At 35.0% G+C, this 22,032-nt stretch overlaps 1 protein-coding gene across 4 annotated transcripts; it reads left to right on the top strand.

Annotated features, from left to right (window-relative positions):
• The first annotated feature begins 416 nt into the window (after positions 1-416).
• Positions 417-21,812, top strand: LOC114337529 (uncharacterized). 4 transcript variants are annotated; one of them, XM_050643286.1, is made up of 13 exons: positions 417-550; positions 5,953-7,609; positions 9,416-9,582; positions 10,295-10,462; positions 10,726-10,777; positions 10,832-10,863; positions 14,436-14,744; positions 14,923-14,973; positions 17,166-17,363; positions 17,738-17,908; positions 18,207-18,236; positions 19,470-19,511; positions 21,688-21,812. In XM_050643286.1, exons 1-13 carry the CDS (start codon positions 427-429, stop codon positions 21,735-21,737), a joined length of 3,051 nt encoding a protein of 1,016 aa, XP_050499243.1. In that variant the 5' UTR covers positions 417-426; the 3' UTR covers positions 21,738-21,812. The 4 variants fall into 4 exon arrangements, with proteins under 4 accessions (XP_050499243.1, XP_050499242.1, XP_050499241.1 ...); XM_050643285.1 differs by having other exon boundaries at positions 9,419-9,582; positions 10,726-10,863; XM_050643284.1 differs by having other exon boundaries at positions 10,726-10,863.
• Positions 21,813-22,032: the final 220 nt, after the last annotated feature.

Here is a 22,032-nt window from a genome sequence, read left to right as displayed (position 1 = left end):
AATTTATAAACGAAAAGTTTTCGTTGATAAAGGATAAATACCTAGCTCAAATTTTCATGCCCAATAATAAAAACTAAATGACCATATAGGACATAAAAATGCTACTGTTTACTGTTAAATCGGCAAAGATGCATCAAATATCTACAATATTGTAACTAACAGTAAAAAATGTATAGGTTGAAATTTTTTTCTAACTACTCTACCCTTGTCCCCATAATTTATAAAAAACAATGTAGAACATGTGGTATGAACATTCTTTGGTTTTATTAGTCCCATTTAACTTAAACAGCTTACGTTTAGAATAAGTTTTATCAAATATTTGATGGTAATTTTACATAACATCGTAACAAATTGCTACCTTACATATTCAAAAATATGTCTTTAAATAATATATGCACAATAAAGTGCATCGCAGGCATTCTTCGAATGGCCACTTTTTTGTATAAAAAGACAAAGGACGAGTTAGTAGTCAGTTCAAAATCGAAAATGGATCACAAACAGTTCTATTCGATTTTGTTTTGTATCCTCGTAGGGAGCACTTTGGGGCATGGTAAGTTTCTGTCTTTGTGACTTAATCTTTACAAAACTTTTATTTTTTCTTTTAAACATTAAAAAAAGGCATATAAGTATTACCACTAATACCTATTCTTTATGTACCTCATCCTTTAAGGACATTGGCGATCATCATGGTCCATTTTTCTCTGCCTGCAGCGGCTCTGAAGAGTTTTATTGTTGTTTTTCCACTCCACCGCTTTAAAATTTTCAACCAGGACACACGTCGTCTCTCCAGTCCTCTCTTCCCCTTCCACTTTTTCTTGTATAACCAATCGTATCAACTCATATTTTTCATTTATTAATATGTGACCAAAGTGGCTCATTTTTTTCCTTGATAGTGTTGAGTATTCCTTTTTCTTTTTTCATCTTTCTTAATGTTTCCGTGTGCTTTACATGTTGTGTCCACGATATTTTTCACATTCTTCGATAACTCCACATCTTAAAGTTGGCAAGTATTTTTTCAGTAGCGTCCGTAATTGTCCAGGCTTCAACTCCATATAAAAGGACAGAGAATACGTAACATCTCAATGCTCTAGTCCTACTTTCTATTCCCAGTTTTCCATGTTTTCCATTGCATAATACTGATTTCATTTTATTGAAAGCCTTTCTGGACATCTCAATACGTCGTTTTATTTCAAGACTGCGGCCCCATTGTTCATTTAGCTCACATCCCGAATGATTGTATCTGGGTACTTTCTCTAAAGCTTTTTCTTTAATGTAAATTGTTTCGTCTTCAATCTTGTTCTCACTCTTACTGACAATCATGACTTTTGTGCTCAGAACTATTCCATACTTCTCGGAATATTGCGAGTAGTGCGAGTGCAATCAACCAAAATTTGCAGACTGCCCCTCTCTGCTGTCTAAAAAGAGTCTTGTATCGTCTACATAAATATCTCAGATTATTCACTAGTGTTCCGTTAATTGATATGCCTTCATTAATTATGTCTTCTAGTGCCTCTTTAAACGTCTTTTCTGAGCACATATTTAAAAGCAGAGGGAATAGTACACATCATTGTCGAACTTCTCTTCTTATTGGAATTTGTTTAGATTTTTGTTGGTCTACTCGAATTATGGCTTTCTGATATCGGTATAAATTTGTAATGATTCTCACATCCTGATCATCTATTTCTGTGTTCAGTAATAAGTTTGCAAGCCTTCTCTGTGTTGTTTTTTTATAGAAGGCTTTCTCAAAGTCAACCAGACATATGAATACAGTTCACACATCTCGATACCGTTTTATGAGTGTTTGTATAGCAAATAATGCCTCTCTAGTGCCAAAGTCTTTTCTAAATCCCAATTGGCTTCCTGTTATACTATTATCTATTTATTTACAAATATATCTTTTGTGAAGACCACTAGACTGATATTTTTCTTCATATTCTCTGTAAGAAATTCATATATTGTTTTATACTGCTATCAGTTAATACTTCTACCATTTGGAGATTTTTTCCCTTGATCTTCTTCTTCACGTACCATATAAGAATTTTCGGACATTGGCGATCACTATTGCGAAGGCTTCTTGATCTACATAGTGCAACATGGAATAACTGTCCTGCATTTAATATCTGAGTCCATTCATGAATGTTTTCTAACCAAGAAACTTGTTTTCTTTCTACACTTCTACGGCCCTCTATTTTGCCTTTCAGAATCAGTTGTAGTATTCTATATCTATTTCTTCTCACTATATGTCCCATAAAAGACATGTGCCGGTGTTTAACAATCTTTAGCAGTTCTCTATCTTATTCAATTCCAATGCTTCAATTCTGTTCATGGGTTATACTTTTAGTGTCTACAGATCTGCACCATACAAAAGTACAGACCAAACAGCACTTAACCATTATTTATCTTAGTTAACTTTAATTCCACTTAACTTTAATTCCACTTTTAATAGGTTAAAAGCAGCGGAGGTAGTATGCATCCCTGCCTTACCCCTTCTTATTTTTTTCTTCTGATAGTTCGTTGCCAACCTTTACAGATGCAACTTGATTAAAGTAAAGGTTTAATATTATTCTAATATCTTGCATATCAAGGTTTTTATCGTGAAGTTACTGTATGAGTCGAATATGTAGGACTTTGTCAAATGCCTCGTTGTAAGCAAGGAATTAGATATAAAGAGGTTAGTTAACATCGATATATCTTTGCGCCAATACATTAAGCGCAACAAGGTTTCTCTTTTACCCATTTTGTTGCTGAAGTTGAACTGAGTTTTACTAATATCTTGCTCCAGTTTTCATAAAAATCCTTTGATATAATATAATTTTTAAGAATATCTTTAGAATATGGCTCATTAAGCTGATGATTCGGTGGTCACGGCATTCCCTATAGCGTTAGCTTTTTTCGCTAAAGTTACGAATGTCCATTTAGGCCATTCTTTTGAAATGACGCCTGTATCATATATTTATATCATTTTATTTAGTAGGTATAACTTTTTGATCTTCTGCGATTAATTTAATAATTTCTGCTAGTAGGTATCTCGTCATGACCTGTAGCTTCCCACATAACAATGATGTTCGTATCATGTTCTAAGCATATACTACCAACATTCGTCAGAGTATATTCTTTTTAGTATATGCGTAGTACAAGCATAGCATGTACCTTAAAAAACATTCTAAATTTCATGTTCTTTGCACATACTTTAAAGTATATTCTCGTACCGAATATACTGAGTACATTCGTGTACGTAGTAACTCGGAATATTCGTAAAAGTTTATTCTTAGAATGTACCTTTACCGAATATTCTTAGCACATATTTATAAGTACATTCTTAACACATACTTATAAGTAGATACTATTCTCAGAATATACTTTTACCGAATATTCTTAGCACATACTTATAAGTACATACTTAACACATACTTATAAGTAGATACTTTTAAAATATCTTAAAAATAATATATATGTATGTATAGGAAGAATAATGTTAGCCTATAGATTATCAACTTCGTTAAGAATAATTAATGAAATTTAAAAATTTATGTATGTAGGTACTATTAATTAAACTACCGAATTCATTATTTAAAATTGTTTTAATTGTATGGTAAAAATGTTTAAGAATTAATTGTATTAACGAAAAAGGAGAAATTGTCGTTTCGCTTTCATAACTGAAATGCATTTACTATTTTGATTAAGTTTATTGAGTATTCTTATGAAAAATTTTATTTTTACATGGAATTGACATTCAGGTAAGCTGTGTGGCTGAGCCAAAACCCACAACCGGCACAAACAAAGCGGAAACGACCGCTGCATACCTGCATAGGGGGTAGCGGGTAGGGGGTTGGGAACAAAGGAAAAATACAAAATATGAAAATAGTTACTGAATAGGCATTTGGCATTTGTGTCTACACTTAACACTAACAATGTCTATGCTGTGTTGTGAGGAAGTCCAAGTATTTCAACCAGGAATAGGAACATGCATAATTAAACGTTTTATTTTGTTTGCGGTCAACTTACAAATAAAAAATTCATTTTGGTACTTCAATATTACTTAAATAGTAAGTATGTATATAGGTACATATAAGCAACATATAAATTTTAGTTATTTACATACATATGTTACATAATATTTATTTGGGTACGATATGTATATGAATATGAATATATAAATTTATATATTCAGCATTTTTATTTTTATATGCACATAATAACTAAATATATATACCTACTTACCTATATAATATTGATATAACTAACTAAAATTTATATAATATTTTATATTTACTTTTTAAGTAATATTGTAGAATGTACTAACTACATTCTCATATGTAATATGTAAATTTAGTAGAAAGTAGAACCTAGGATGAGATTCGGTGATGCTGAAAACATGCTTCTGGGCAATATAGCACTTCCTTGTAATATTCTTCCCATATACTAAAAAGTACATTCTTCCTATATACTAAAAGATGTGAGGTAGTACATTCTAAGTATATAAATAGAAGGTTTATAGCACCTTCTTAGAATATCCTAAAAAGTATATTCTTGGTATATACTGAGAAGAAGTGCGGTAGTACATTCTAAGTATATACATAGAACGTTTAAGTACTGTAATGTAGTATATACTCAGTATGTGCTCTGCACATTCGCAATGGTAATTACGCATATTCTTAGTATATACTTTTTCTGAAAAGTATGTTCTATGAATCTACTAAGAACATGAAATTGTTATGTGGGTTTATTTATATTTTTCCAATTTTTCTACGTGAATGTCTTCTTATTTTGGTATACTGGGCCCAGTTTCTCTACTGTTGCATAGTACTATGTGATCTGTTTGCCTCTCATCTTTAATAAGTTCTGTATGTATTGTTTCCATATTTCTATTTTCTTGTTGCCAAGGATAATTTTACCTTTCTTATCTAAAGGGATACTAGCGTGGTTTGGTTTTTGGATGCCGACCAGTTCCTTTACCTTCTTATGTAGATTGAAATCATCATACCTTTCCAATAGTACTTCTATTTCCTCAAACTTGTTTGAGTACCTACCATTTTTCCTTGTATATGCCTTTATACTTTTAGATGACTACGTTCTTGTACAATCTTCTTTTTTCCATCGGATCGATATTTATCTTTGCTTCCTCGTTAATTTTTTTGGACAGCTGATCTCTTACAAATGAATATTTCAAAAATAAACGTTTTATTTGATTCTTATTGCAATGTGAAGTTAGTATTTTGAATCTGAGATCGAATGTTACAACAACCAGATTATGGTCTATGGGTGCATTAGCCCCATGGTATGTTTTTGCTATTTTAATGTAGTACTGAAGTAATTTACTAAATTGTCTTTAATTCTTCAACCTGTGTTCGTCCACTGCTAGACATAGGTCTCTTCCATTTGCTTCCATCGATTTCTACTCTTGGCAATTCTCGTCCACTGCTTACCCGCGGCTTGTTTGATATCATCTGTCCACCTCTTCTACGGTCTGCCTACTCCTCGCCTATTCTTTCTTGGTCTTCAGTTTGTTAATCTCTGTGTCCATTTTTCAGGATTATCTCGGGCAACATGTCCCACCCATTGCCACTTGAGCCTTGCTATACGTTCTACGACATCAGTAATCTTTGTTCTTTCACGAATGTCGATATTTCGAATCCTGTCTCTCAAACTAATCCCTAGCATGACCCTCTCCCTCTCTATCTTTCTTTGGGTTGTACTGAGCTGCTCTAAGGTTTTCTTTGTAAAGGCCGTGGTGTCCAGTCCATATGTAGTTACATGCAAGATACATTTGTCATAAACTCCGTATATGTCATGTCTCCGTATAGCTAAGCCCATTTATTTATTTATATTGAGAAGAGTTTTTCTGGTTCCCCATTAAATATTTTTAAATCTAGTTTTACTTGCACTACCTATGCATTTTTAATTGTTTTTTAGAGCTTAAAAATTTCACTTACAGTTTTATTGTAATTTCAGAATACCAACGAGCAAAATATTTTGCGCCCCAATCAAGTTCTAAACTCTCCCATCTCACAAAACGAGCTGCCGATGATAATAGCAAGCAATGCCAATTAGATTGCAGTGGTGTTAAACCGAAAGGAAATATAGAATTGTATTTTAACTCCACAACATACATAATTGCTGTCGTCAATATAACAGCAAGAGTTGCTTGGATTTTCGACTTTAATACAAATATATCACTAATAGCAGATGGTAATACTGGAGGAGGCATTGTCTTTAATGTTGAGACTAATGATGGACTATACATCAAATCTAGTAAGAATCCTCTCCTTTGGCTTCCCGGTGTATTATTTGAAGACTACTCTTCAAGTATAGTTTCCCTTAAAGCACTGCTGACCTTAGATGGAGTTAAATTTAACTTAAAAAAACCTGGTACAGAACAATTAACAGTAATAAACCAACTTGTTATCAAACTGGCTTTAAACCTAGACTTTAGCCATGATAATAGTGCTGGTCTCAACTTAATAGTAAGAATCGTGAAGAATTTCCAAAGTTTCCATTCAGGAAGTCTTAATCACCTCTACAAAATACTTACAGGAGTTGTAAAGATTCGTGTGACAGGAGATATTGCATTTTTGGTCAGTGTTCTGGGTGGTTTAGCTATTATCGTGGAGAAACTTGGTGGAGTAGATGCTTTACTCAAGGCTGGCGTGACATTAGATCTAAATGGACTTCTAGGTGCAGACAACGGTATCGAAGCTCTTATCAACATCCTTCTTGCTTTAGGAGGTAAAGTCGATCTGGCACCCTTGGCAGGCATTCTTAATAACGTTGAGAGTCTTTTGGGATTAATTTTACAATTAGGAGGAGGTTTAGTAACAGGAGTTACTGGTGTTGTAAAAGTACTACTTACAATTCTTGGAGTAGTTTCAAAGAAACTTGATCTTAAAGATCTGTTGCAAGTACTTATTGAATTCGCTGCTGCCAAAGGAGAAGGAGTCACCATCGAAATTAAGGTATATCTCGGTGCCTTATTGAATGTCTTAAAACAACTAAATCTTGGAGAGCTACTATCTGGACTCGTTTCAACAGTGGAGAAGATTCTAGGCGGAACTTTGATAATACTTGGTGTCAACATTGCGGCAATTTTGGACCTATTAATATCTGTAGAACTATTAAAACTCACATTAATCGTGAGAGTATTATTGTTGCTTGGATCAGTTGTGAAGACAGTACTATCACTTCCTGCTCTTCTCTTCCATCTAATAGGACTACTTACATCAACAGTTGGAATAACTCTTCTGCTTTCTCTTGGACTCGTCAAAAAGATTGTGTCAGTTACAGATATTGTTAAGGAGATCGCCAAGAGCCAAGTAAAAATTCTCTTAAACGTATTAAATCCAATTGGACTACTGAAGAGTATTCCTTTCGTTGGAGACATATATATTGAAGTTAGTGTTACCGTTAAAACTGCTAGCGGTGGCAAAGAGGACTTGGATTCTTCAGTAAAATCTGATCATAGCTTCTTAGGAAATCTTGTAATTTGGGTTAAGGGATTACTAGGCGTCGATGGTGTTACTACACCAAAACCTACCACAACTACAACTGATGCTTCTGGAGGCTGGGGTAATGGAGTATTTGGAAAAATAATTGGTGGAATCTTTGGTGGAAAGTAAGTGCTATTTTGTAATTACAGATTGTCCCGAAAAGATTGGTCATAAATTATACCCCACATTCTTGGGTCAAAAATAGTTCGATTGAACCTAACTTACCTTAGTACAAATGTGCTCATAAAAAAAGTTACAGCCCTTTGAAGTTACAAAATGAAAATCGATTTTTTTCAATATATCGAAAACTATTAATGATTTTTTATTGAAAATGGACGTGTATCATTCTTATGGCAGGAACATCTTAAAACAACATATAGTGAAGTTTGTCCATCTCATAAAAATTTTATGGGGGTTTTGTTCCATGAAACCCCCCCAAACTTTTGTGTACGTTCCAATTAATTCATTATTGTGATACCACTAGTTAAACACAACGGTTTTAAAACTTTTTTGCCTCTTAGTATTTTTTCGATAAGCCAGTTTTTATCGAGATGCGGCTTCTTTTTAAATATATTTACATAAAAATTTTATGGGGGTTTTGTTCCTTTAAATCCCCTAAATGTTTGTGTACGTTTCAATTAAACTATTATTATGGTACCATTAGTTAAACACAGTGTTTTAAAACTTTTTTTAACAAGTCACCTTTTAACGAGATGTGGCTTCTTTTTCAAAATATAACTAAAAATGTAAATTATAAATAAATTTTCAGATTATTAACAGGTCTCTATAATCGTACTTAACCATATTATACAAACATGTGGTGGATTCGACAAATATTCAAAATATGTCGATAAACACTGGCTTATCGAAAAAGTACTAAAAGGCAAAAAGTTTTAAAAACATTGTGTTTAACTAATGGTGTCACAATAATAATTTAATTGAAACGTACTCAAAAGTTGGGGGTGGGGGGTTAAAGGAACAAAACCCCCATAAAATTTTTATGGGGTGCACAAATTTCACTTTAATTTTTTTTTAAAGATGTTGCTGCCACAAGAATGCCACATGTCCATTTTCAATAAAAAACCTCTAAGAGTTTTCGATATATTAAAAAAAATCGATTTTCATTTTGTAACTTCAAAGGGCTGTAACTTTTTTTGTGTGCACTATTGTATATAGGTAAGTGAGGTTAAATCAACCTATTTTTGACCCCAGAATCTGTGGTATAATTTATGATCAATCTTTTCGGGACACCTTAATACTACTTTATTACTATTTTTTTATTATTATCCCGGTGTTTTTATAGCGTTCTTCTCCATCCGGTTCCTAGTTTCCAGCTACGTCGGCCGTTTCATTCACCACGGTGAAGGTTTTTTTCCGACATTGCCTTAAGAATGCTGCCTAGCCATAATTGTTTATTGTTTCGGCCTTCCTCTCTGCCTTCTTGTCTCCTTTACATTTCATCTATAATGACTTCCATTATGCACTCTGGGCCAAAATTAACCTACAAATGAAATTTGATGGGTTTTAAGACGTAGTTATTGCATATTTTTTGACATACAATTAAGAATTTAATATTCAGCATTGGCGCCCATACGGGTAATATAGCAACTGTAGCGTCAACTGATGATGATGAGTAACACAACACATAGTTATGCTATGCGTTGTGTTACTCATTATCATCAGTTGGCGCTACAGCCCTTCGTAAACATTGGCCTGCCTCAAAACATTCTTCCATTCTTCCCTGTTGAGTTTGAGTGCCCGTCTTATCCATTTCTTTTATATATTCCCGCATATCGTCCAGATAAGTACCTGAATTTAACTCACCCCGTTCTTCTTCTTGTGACCGGCCTATTTAGCATAGTTATTTTAGCAGTATCACTTTCATCCATCCGCATAACGTGGCCCACTCATCTTAGTCTGTCTTGTTTTAGTAGCGGATCAGGAGGTTCATCAGGAGGTGGATCAGGAGGTTCATCAGGAGGTGGATCAGGAGGTTCATCAGGAGGTGGATCAGGAGGTTCATCAGGAGGCGGATCAGGAGGTGGATCAGGAGGTGGTACCGGATCAGGAGGTATTGGTATAGACATCGGTATTGGTGGTAAGTAATTTATTAGGTAATTCGAGAAACAAAATAATTGATTATATTTTATTTCCGATTTTGAGAATACAATTTCTTGCTTTGTAGGATATCTTTTAAACTGGTTTGAAATTTTCTTCAATTTCCCGTAGATTTGACGTGTACATGTCATTGTGTATATCAAATCTAGGCATCACTTTTACTAGTATTTTATTAAAGCTTATTGACACACTGATTTTACTTCTCAAGGCCCCGTCTCACCATCAAATAATTTGATCAAACTTGACAGTTAGTGACACAAAGTGACAGTTAGTGACGTCACATCCTGAGTGTTCATTGTGGATAATAATGAAAAATTTTAATTTTAAATAAAGTACAAACAAGTTAGACAACTCAATACAAAAAATTTGATCAAACTAGACTGATAGTGAGAGCACAGATTTTTAGAATTTCAAAAAAACTGCAATTGTGACGTCACTTTGACGTACTTCCTCAAGTACGTCAAGTTTGCTCAAACTGTTTGATCAAATTATTTGATGGTGAGACGCGGCCTTCAGTGTTTTCCGTGCCCTTATTTGAAAAAAATGGCGCAAGAAATTTTATCTTAATATTATATAGGTATTTAGTACCTTGTTTAATTTATTCAAAGCTTTTTGATACACTCCTTGTATATTTTTAAATGAGTGTTACTTTAGTGATATTCAACAAATATAATATTCTTAATTTGGTTTAGGTGGTAGTAAAGGAAGCGGAAGTGGTAGTGGAAGCGGAAGTGGTAGCGGAAGCGGTAGCGGAAGCGGAAGTGGTAGCGGAAGCGGAAGTGGTAGCGGAAGTGGAAGCGGAAGTCAAGGCGGAAGCGGAAATCAAGGCGGAAGCGGAGGGGGAAGTATAAGCATCGGAGGTATGTATAACCGGAGGGTAGTTTCAGTGTAAGTTTAAAAGGAATACAATATGTCAGTCAGCAATAATATTCCAGTGAATTCAATATACAGTATGATGCAAAAGTATGGAATAAATTAATTACTGCAGAAACAGACAAGTTTTAAATAAAATCTTAAAAACACGTAGATTTTAATTTTTGAATGGCGATCAATTGCTATTAGTATGTAAATAAATTAATAATACTACATTCATTTTGAATATATTTTTTTTAAATTTAATTAGGCGGAAGTGGAAGCGGAAGTGATGGAAAGGGAAGCGGAAGTGGAAGTGGAAGTGGAAGCGGAAGCGGAAGTGGAAGTGGAAGCGGAAGTGGAAGTGGAAGTGGAAGCGGAAGTCACGGCGGAAGTATAAGCATCGGAGGTATGTATAGGCGGAGGGTAGTTTTAGTGTAAGTTTAAAAGGAATTACAATCTTTTCTTCTTCTTCTTAGGGTGCCTGTCCATTGCGAACGTTGGCGGTCATTCTAACTATGATGATTTTGTTGGTTGCTATACGAAATAGTTGTGTTGAGGTCTTTCTATATTCTGCTCTCAGGTTAGCAAGCCAAAGCCAGGATATTCTTCTTCGTCTTGCGGCCCTTTTTCCTTTAATTTTGTCTTGCAAAATGCATTGGAGTGGCTCGTATCTGCTTTGATTTCTCATTATATATCCCAAGTACTGCATCTTACGGCCCTTCATGATGTTTACCAAATCTGTGTAATAGTACTTCTTCATTGGTGACTTTGTCTGTCCATGGTATCTTCAGGATCCTTCTGTACAACCACAGCTCAAAAGCCTGAAGTTTCGATAGAGTTTCCGCCTGCAATGTCCACGTTTCTAATCCGTATAGAAGCACTGAGTACAAGTAATATTTGAGGAGCCTTATTTTTGTTTCTAGGGTGAGATCATGGCTCTTGAATACAGAGCTCGTAGTCAAAAATGCACCTTTTGCCTTTCCGATGCTACATCTAATCTCTTGGGTATTGTCCCACGACTTATTGATTATAGTTCCCAAGTAGTTGTATTGTGAGACACGTTCAATTCTTATTTGGTTCACATTTTTCAGTGAACCTATTCATATACCTACTGTTGATTTACTTCTAATATCTTAAATTAATAATAGGTAAAATACTAAGTTTGCAATCTAATAGCACATAAAACAATACTAAAATATTACTCTACATTCTACCAGATTGAAAACAATGGGAACCTGTTCTGGTTACACCTCCGAGGCTTCTAAAATTTGCAAGCCATAACGGATGCTGAGACTAAAGAAGATGAGGGAATTTTACAATTTATAATTCACGTCCCATCTGCTCAGCGCGGTAAGTTCTAACGAGAATGGTTCCCTTCGTACTGCAATCAGAGTAAACATGTAAATCAAAAATGAATATCCATTTTCAATTTCGTTGCAACACGAAACTAAAGCCGCATCATATTCTAGTTCAATCAGAGAGAGCAGCAAGCACCTCTACCGGTTTCGAAACTTATTAGTCTCTCATCAGGAGGCACATATTATGCTGCTCTCTCTGACCCAACCAGGACAAATCCCGGCGTGCAGTCACGGATTGCAACGAACGAAATGGCAGGGATGCCCTAGCGGCAGATGGGATGTGAATTAATAATTGTAAAATTCCCTCATCTTCTTTAGTCTCAGCATCCGTTATGGCTTGCAAATTGTAGAAGCCTCGGAGGTGTAACCAGAGAAGGTTCCCATTGTTTTCAATCTGGTAGGATGTAGAGTAATATTTTTGTATTGTTTTATGTGCTATTGGATTGGAAACTTAGTCTTTTGCTAGCAGTTGCCGCTAGGGCATCCCTGCCGTTTCGTTCGTTGCAATCCGTGACTGCACGCCGGGATTTGTCCTAGTTGGGTCAGAGAGAGCAGCATATGTGCCTCCTGATGAGAGACTAATAAGTTTTGAAACCGGTAGAGGTGCTTGTTGCTCTCTCCCACATAACAATGATGTTCGTATCATGTTCTAAGCATATACTACCAACATTCGTCAGAGTATATTCTTTTTAGTATATGCGTAGTACAAGCATAGCATGTACCTTAAAAAACATTCTAAATTTCATGTTCTTTGCACATACTTTAAAGTATATTCTCGTACCGAATATACTGAGTACATTCGTGTACGTAGTAACTCGGAATATTCGTAAAAGTTTATTCTTAGAATGTACCTTTACCGAATATTCTTAGCACATACTTATAAGTACATTCTTAACACATACTTATAAGTAGATACTATTCTCAGAATATACTTTTACCGAATATTCTTAGCACATACTTATAAGTACATACTTAACACATACTTATAAGTAGATACTTTTAAAATATCTTAAAAATAATATATATGTATGTATAGGAAGAATAATGTTAGCCTATAGATTATCAACTTCGTTAAGAATAATTAATGAAATTTAAAAATTTATGTATGTAGGTACTATTAATTAAACTACCGAATTCATTATTTAAAATTGTTTTAATTGTATGGTAAAAATGTTTAAGAATTAATTGTATTAACGAAAAAGGAGAAATTGTCGTTTCGCTTTCATAACTGAAATGCATTTACTATTTTGATTAAGTTTATTGAGTATTCTTATGAAGAATTTTATTTTTACATGGAATTGACATTCAGGTAAGCTGTGTGGCTGAGCCAAAACCCACAACCGGCACAAACAAAGCGGAAACGACCGCTGCATACCTGCATAGGTAGGGGTTAGCGGGTAGGGGGTTGGGAACAAAGGAAAAATACAAAATATGAAAATAGTTACTGAATAGGCATTTGGCATTTGTGTCTACACTTAACACTAACAATGTCTATGCTGTGTTGTGAGGAAGACCAAGTATTTCAACCAGGAATAGGAACATGCATAATTAAACGTTTTATTTTGTTTGCGGTCAACTTACAAATAAAAAATTCATTTTGGTACTTCAATATTACTTAAATAGTAAGTATGTATATAGGTACATATAAGCAACATATAAATTTTAGTTATTTACATACATATGTTACATAATATTTATTTAGGTACGATAGGTATATGAATATGAATATATAAATTTATATATTCAGCATTTTTATTTTTATATGCACATAATAACTAAATATATATACCTACTTACCTATATAATATTGATATAACTAACTAAAATTTATATAATATTTTATATTTACTTTTTAAGTAATATTGTAGAATGTACTAACTACATTCTCATATGTAATATGTAAATTTAGTAGAAAGTAGAACCTAGGATGAGATTCGGTGATGCTGAAAACATGCTTCTGAGCAATATAGCACTTCCTTGTAATATTCTTCCCATATACTAAAAAGTACATTCTTCCTATATCAGCGTTTCCCAACCGGTGGGTCGCGACCCACTAGTGAGTCGCGGGCGGATTTCAGGTGGGTCGCGGCATGGCCTTTACAGTAGCTGAATAACGTACATATAGATCATCATGGGTGAGGGATGGGTCGCGAATATGAAAAAACATCAGAAGGTGGGTCGCCAGACATAAAAGGTTGGGAACCACTGTCCTATATACTAAAAGATGTGAGGTAGTACATTCTAAGTATATAAATAGAAGGTTTATAGCACCTTCTTAGAATATCCTAAAAAGTATATTCTTGGTATATACTGAGAAGAAGTGCGGTAGTACATTCTAAGTATATACATAGAACGTTTAAGTACTGTAATGTAGTATATACTCAGTATGTGCTCTGCACATTCGCAATGGTAATTACGCATATTCTTAGTATATACTTTTTCTGAAAAGTATGTTCTATGAATCTACTAAGAACATGAAATTGTTATGTGGGCTCTGATTGAACTAGAATATGATGCGGCTGTAGTTTCGTGTTGCAACGAAATTGAAAATGGTTATTAATTTTTAATAATAGGTACTTCATTCGTTTATTTTGAATATTTTTTTTTTTATTTGACCAAGGTGGAACTGGAAGCGGAAGTGGTGGAAGTGGAAGCGGAAGTGCTGGAAGTGGAAGCGGAAGTGGAAATGGAGGCGGAAGCGGAAGTGGAAGCGGAAGTGGAAGCACAGGTGGAAGCGGAAGTGGAAGCACAGGTGGAAGCGGAAGTGGAAGCTCAGGTGGAAGCGGAAGTGGAAGCGGAAAGGGTGGTTGGAATATAGGTGGAGGTATTGGCGGAATTATTGGTATAGGCGGAGGCGGAAGCGGAAACAAGGGTGGAAGTGGAAGCGGAACCGGAAGCGGAACTGGAAGCGGAACAGGAACTGGAAGCGGTAGGTGTACTTAAAAGATAGTGTTAGATTAGTCATTTTTAATATGAATAATAAAAGAGTTCCTAACAGAAGCGATTAGAAATGATGAACCAGAGAAAAACAAAATGCTTGTGTAGTTTATTGTTATGATGGTAATTCATAGATGTTTCAGCGTTGATTTTTTTTTAATTTTTCACAGCTGGCGGAAGCGGATCTAAAGGCGGTAGCTGGAGCTGGTCCTGGGGCACAGGTATGTAATGTATTAAACAATTTTGTAATATTTTGAGTATCCAAAAATGCCAAGGTTCAATAACTCTATTTTTCCTTATTTGATATTTGTCGCCCCGATATACATTGTAAGAGATTGAGCAAAGAGAGATTCAAAAATTTAAGTTAGGAGATCCAAAAACAAAAGTTCTTCTACTTCTTCAGCCTGTTTGCATCCACTCCTGGCCAAAGGTCTCTCCATTCTTCTCTGTTTTGTGCTATTTGTTGCCAGCTTCTCCCAATTTTTACTTTGATGTCGTCTAGCCATCGTTTTTGTGGTCTTCCTCTACTACAACTGTGCTCGCGTGATCTCCAATGTACAATGTTTCTCGTCCACCTTTCGATGTTTTGCCGTGCCACGTGTCTTACCCAGTTCCGTTTCATTTGCGCAATTCTTCCTATTGTATCTTCCACCCTAGTCCTGATTCGAACATCCTCATTTCGTATATGTTCCCTCAGAGATACTCCTAACATAGCTCGTTCGATCGCCCTCTGTGTCGTTCTCAATCTATTGGCTGATACCAGGCCCGTGCGCAGAATTCGTTTATGGGGGGGGGGGGGGGTTTGACATATGTGTATCATGTTAGGTTATGAAGTTAATAAAAAATAATAAGAAACTTTTCTTATAAATGAAGACATTTTATTGTGTCTTGGTCTTGACTTGATATTCAGTTATTATATAGTAATAAATTAACTCTGCGAGGTGTAGAAAAAAAACTTCTCCAAAACTCTTTGCGGATCGACCTCGACATCGCGATGTATATTGAGCGAAGCTAATCCGTTCAGCCGATCTTCAGACATTGTTGACCTGAGGTAAGTCTTGAGGCGACGCAATGTTGAAAACGAGCGTTCATTCGTTGCTGTCGTTACAGGCAGAACTGCCAAAATGCGAAGCATTTGATGTACATTTGGAAACGCATCTCCATTGCACACATCGAGTGCTTCAAGCGAATTTTTAACGTTCTTTCCGGCGATGCGTTGACGCCAAAGTTTGACTTCGTCTACCCAGATGTCACGGGAATCATCCCGCAAAATTGAAGAGTATGGTTCAAACAGTTGAGCGCAGGATTCTTCATTGAAATTCTTCATTTTGTTGGGGAAGAGGCAAGCAAAGTTTGATAAAATTTTGCGGTGATTCAAAAATCGATCTTGTATATGGGTCAGAAACAAATCAATGTATGGGATGTAAATCGTTATGCGAAAATAATCTTGAACTGAATCAGTTTGTACGTTGGAGCGTTGAGTCTGTTTTGACGCGAGTCTTGGTTTCCGCAGTTCGATGTCGTATTTTGCGCTGATTTCGCTCACGGTTTTGAAAATTCCTCTGAAGTCCTTTTCGGCGTTTTCTCTTCTTTCAAGCAGGACTTGTTTCGCAGCATCAGCCAGTTCGATAGCCTCGCCAAGATCCTGGTTTTCGGACTGAAGTACTCGACTGAGAGACAAAGTCAAAGAATGTACTGAGCTCAAAATATGCATGGAGATCTGGAAATTAAATTCAAAGAATGAAGAATATACAAACATCTTATAATAGAGAGCTGGTAACGTGCTAGTGTGAGTCTTGAATTTTACCTGGAAATTTGCAGTTTTTATTGCTGAAAGAAGTTGGAAAGCTCCAGATGAAGTCGTCCTGCGCACGGGCCTGGCTGATACCTCTGTAAGTGTCGACGTCTCCATTCCATAGGTCATAACTGGTAGAATACAACTACTGTTGAATACCCTTTTCTTTAGATTTATTCGTATATTTTTGTTTTTCAACACATCACTGAGTCTTCTTACTGCTGTAAAGTCTTTCGGATTCTTCTAGTTATTTGTGTCGTTTGATTCTGTTTGCCGAGTTTGATCGTGTGTATCTAGGTATATTCCATCTAATACGATTGTGATATCTTGATTTGTCATCACTTTTGTTTTGTTCATTTTTAAACCTACTTTTTCAGATTCTTGTTCAAGTTTAATTAGCATGTAGATTAGTTCTTCCCTAAAAACAAAAGTTATATCCCTAATGAAATTAAATTAATGCATGTTCCAAGTAAAAATAATTATAGAAAAGTTAGATGTCCTTCCCAAAAGCATGAATATGAAGGAAGGTCATGGAAATATAAGTTTTAATGATCAAATTATCTCAGAGCTAAGGTAGACAGAAATAAGTGTATTAAGGAATTTTTTCTATTTCACTAGGCGGTGAAAGTTCAACCGAAAGTGGTGGAAAGGGCAGCGGAAGTGGTAGCGTAGGAGGAAGTGGAAGCGGAAGCTCAGGAGGAAGTGGAAGCGGAAGCTCAGGAGGAAGTGGAAGCGGAAGTGGAGGAGCAGGCGGAAGTGGAGGATCAAGCGGAAGCGGATCTACAGGCGGAAAAACTGGTTGGGGTTGGTCTCTAGGTAGGTATTAAACAATTTTGCAATTTTAATAAAATAATAATAAATATTTTCGACACCTACACTCAGTATCCAAAAAAAGATCAAGATTCAATAACTTTATTGTTCCTTATTGGATATTTACCACCCCGATATACATGGTAAGGGATTGATCAAGGAGAGATACAAAAATTTAAATTAGGAAATTCAGAAACAAAAGTTGGATCTCTAATAAGACCAAATTAATCTAATTAAGTGAAAATAGTTGAAATGAAAGTTAGATTACCCTTGCTCAAAAGGACGAAAATGAAAGAAGGCCATGGAAGTAATATGAAGATAAAATTATCTCAGAGCTAAAATAGAAATAAGTGTATTAAGTAATTTTTTTATTTTACTAGGCCTTGGCGGTTCAAGCGGAAGTGGTGGAAGTGGAAGCGGAAGTGGTGGAAGTGGAAGTGGAAGCGGTAGCGGAAGCGGAAGTGGTAGCGGAAGCGGTAGCGGAAGTGGAAGTGGAGGAGGAAGTGGAAGTGGAAGTGGATCTGCTGGCGGAAAACTTGGTTGGTCCTGGGGTAGGTATTAAACAATTTTACAATTATAATAAATTAATTTTAATAATTTTCGATATATGTGTTCAGTATTCAAAAAAGTCAAGGTTCACTAAAATTATTAAATTATTGTATTTTCTGAGTAAAATTACCCTTGCCCAAAATATTAAAGATGAAGGAAAGCCATGGAAGTATAATTAATATCTTTGATGTTCAAATTATCTCAGAACTAAGCTAGATAAAAATAAGTGGACGAGAAATGTTTATATATTTACAATAAAACAATCTTAAGATTTTTTTCTAAAATTGTAATATTTTCTAGGTGGTAGTAGTTCAGCCGGCGGCAGCACTGGTAAGTATACACATAAAGGAATCTTAACAGTTTCTTAAAACTTCTCTTTATATGAATATTAAAATATTTACAAGACTAATAGGTGAACTGTTCAGCTTCAGTTCAGAATTCGGTTAGAATGCGCAAAAAAATGGCGGCATTAATATTTGGTATAAATGTTTAAGAAATTCGAGTAGCCGATTTAAAGATACACTTACAGGTATTTTAATATCCCATTAATCATTGTAAATTAGTCATTCAAAACGCATATTGAAAAGCCAGAATCTCTTTTAACAGGCTTAAGAAGATTCTCTGCAACTTATCTTTAAGTATCAATATACGCATAAGAATTCTTAGATGTTACGTCTTTAGTGTCCTTCTCTACGGAGTTGAAGGCTGGAGTCTTACAGAAGATGCTATAAAACGATTAGGAGGCGTTTGAAATGTGGTGGTGCTACCGATGTATGTTGAGGGTCTCATATATACACCAGTCAACTAACATAACTATTCTCCAGAGGCTAATAAAATACAAAGAAATAATTAACACCGTAAAGAACACAAACTTGGCTTACTTCGGCCCCATTATGCGTAATAATAAATACCGACTTCTACAGTTGATTCTACAAGGCAAGATTGAGGACAAAAGAGGCCCTGGGCGTAGACGTAGGTATATCCTGGCTGGCCAATCTTAGGAAGTGGACTGGTCTAACGTCAACTGATCCGTTTCGAGCTGCTGTGAGTAGAATAAGATGGGTCAATGTGGTCGCCAACACCACTAGAAGATAGGCACCTTTAGATGAAGGAGAAATTAGTCATTTTAGAACTTACACTAAACACTTGCATATTAGTACAGTTAATATAATTAGACGATAAGTATGAAGCAAGAGAAATTAAACTTTTTTCTACTTTTAAAAACAAAAAAGCAAGTTCATCAGCGGAACCGAATTCAAAATTATATTATACATCATATTTAAAACATTATTTGGTTAAAGCATCTCATTTTGTTGGTAAATATATTAATTTGTCTAGATTAAATTACGGTTCTGCTGATGTCCGAGAAGACTTGGTCTTCACACAATGTTGCCAAACTGAATTTTGTTATACTCGGTTTAAATTTTCCAGCCGATTTCCGAGTCTACTATATGTGATAAACACTGTTATTCATAATTTTCAAATAGAGTAACTAATATTTCTAAATCCACTGTGGAGACGATACAATTGATTTTATTGTTGTCTTTATTTTTTGTTTATTAGGAGGTCACAAAGGCTGGTCATGGAGTGCAAAAAGCCACGAAGGTAAGTCTGAAACCATTTAAAATAATGATGTATTTTACCTAATGATTTTTGTTTATTGTAACGTTTTTACTTTCTAATTTATTAATGACTTTAATACTTATTTTATAAACGTTTTTATTTTAATTTATTGATACTCATTTTTAATTTATTTGTATTTTTACTATTTACACTTAAGCATTAATTTATATAATACAATTAATATTCCCGACAAAACCACGCAATATCAATTTATTATTCCGACAATAATACGCGTTTACATATTATATCAGATACAATTTTTACATCGGGCTGAATCGTACAATACAAATTCTCTATTTATATTAAGCCTAGTCCTGTTCTCGAAATTTCTATTGAGTGTACTGGAACATAGCGTGACACTTCTTCAGGAATTTAACAGGTAGATACCTTCATAGCGTCAACACCATTGATTTTAATTCTCAAACAGCAGCAGGTTTAGTCTGGGAAGCTGACTTTGCCCGTCTGCTCTAGAAAGCAGTAGAATGAGGGAGAATAGCCTAACATTATTATAGAAATTCTCTATTCACATAAGAGATTATATTGGATTACGTTGTTGCATTTTCGTAATCCGACAAACATTTTTGATCTCGATCGCTGATTTTGATACAGATGGATTAGGAATAAGAAGATATTTGAATGGTGAATGAGAACCGATAACAGTGGTAGAGAAAGACCACTACCACACGGGACACATGGTTTGACAAGAGTGGTTCTGAAATTATTTTCTTGTGCCGTTTCTGTATTACCTACTGCACCTATTTAATGAGAATCGGTTACTGAGTCCAAAATGAAAATTTTATATCACAAAAAATGCTGACTTCCTTTTATCTTCCTGTTCCTCTTTATAAGTTACTACTTCATGCCGGCTTATAACGTTTCCCGCCGTTTTCCAACTTCCAATCGCCATCTCGTTCGGTTGTTCCATAGGTCCTCTTCTATGGCCCGTTCTCTCAGCTATTTATTTATTCCTTCGCTCCAACTTTTTCTCGGTCTACCTCGTTTTCTCTTTCTTTCTGGTTGCCATTTTAATATTTCTTTTGGTATTCGGTGTTCATCCATTCGTTGTATATGTCCGAACCAGATAAGTTGTTTTGTTGTCAGGTCATCTGTGATTGTTCGTTTGATTCCCATTATTTCTCTAATGCGTTCGTTTGATTCCCATTATTTCTCTAATGCGTTCGTTTCTCTTCCAGATCTTCCTGCGGCTCTTCTCCAAAAATCATACCTCACAGCTGTATAAAGTGATACTTTTTACTATAGTCTCATATATCCTCTTTTTATTTTCTTTGATGATGGATTGGTCCCATAAAATGCTGTTTAACATTGTGATGGCTTTTCTCCCTGGCGTATTTCTCTCTCTTATGGCTTTGTCTAATGTTCCATCGTGCGAAATATTCATACCTAGATACTTGTAGTCACAGCATTGCTTTATCATGGTGTAATCGTCTAATATGAGATCTTTTTGTTCTGCTCCAATGCACAAGTATTCGGTTTTCTCTTTTTTAAAGCACTTTCGAGGTATATTTTAAATAAAGTGGGGGACAAGCAACATCTTTGCTTTAATCCTTTTGATGTTATAAATCCTGTTGTTATTTGTGTCCCTGTTTTTATTTTTGTTATCGGTTTATAAGCAATTCTGCTTTTTCATTGGCGTATTGATACATACCTCTATGGAAGGTTGTCACTAAATATTTTGCATAGTTGACCGATAATTCTTCTACCGATTGGTGATTTATCTTTTGCCATTTTGACCACAAGTATCTCCCTCATTCTGGTTATGTGGTTATTCCATTCTGTTTTTCTATTTAGTGTACATTCGTTTACACACAGTATGTTACATTTTCTTCTAATGTCTTCACTCCTCTTTTGATAGCTCAGCATATTTCCTGTAATTCTTCTCAGTACTCTCATCTCTGCCGTTTCCAGTTAGTAGTCTTCGTGTTGTGGCTGTATCGGGTCTTGTTTCTGATGCATTGGTCTTACACTGGTTTTATAAATTCTGGACTTCACCCCAGTGTTAATATGTAGGTTTCGACGTGTAGTGTTATTAAGGTATCCTGCCGGTCTATTTGCTTTTTGTATTTCTTATTTTTTTGTATAAACAAGATTCCAATAGAATTGGAGTAGATATTATTTTTAAAAACTATTTTATTTGCAGGTCACAAAAATCACCACGATAGACACCACAAAGCTGAAAAACAACAATAACTTACTACGAATAACTAAATTTTAAGTCTTCCATTTTGTACATATCTACTGTAAATAAATATTATGCGTCGACAACTATTTTTTTATTTAACTTTATGCCTCGACAACTAATGGCCATTGGCATTACACAAACAACAACTAACAACAACTATTTTGTTTTACTAGATTATTACTGGGTAATTTAATAACTATTACTTGGTAATTTAACAAGTAGTAAATATCAGTAAAGATATATCATTAAAACAAGTTTAAAATTTGGAACACTGTTGATGATTTTATCTCATTATATCCCATA

This window comes from Diabrotica virgifera, chromosome 2 (genome assembly GCF_917563875.1).
Source record: "Diabrotica virgifera virgifera chromosome 2, PGI_DIABVI_V3a".
NCBI classification, from domain to species: domain Eukaryota; kingdom Metazoa; phylum Arthropoda; class Insecta; order Coleoptera; family Chrysomelidae; genus Diabrotica; species Diabrotica virgifera.
Note: the sequence above shows the minus strand (reverse complement) of the source record. Positions and strands in the feature narration are given on the sequence as shown.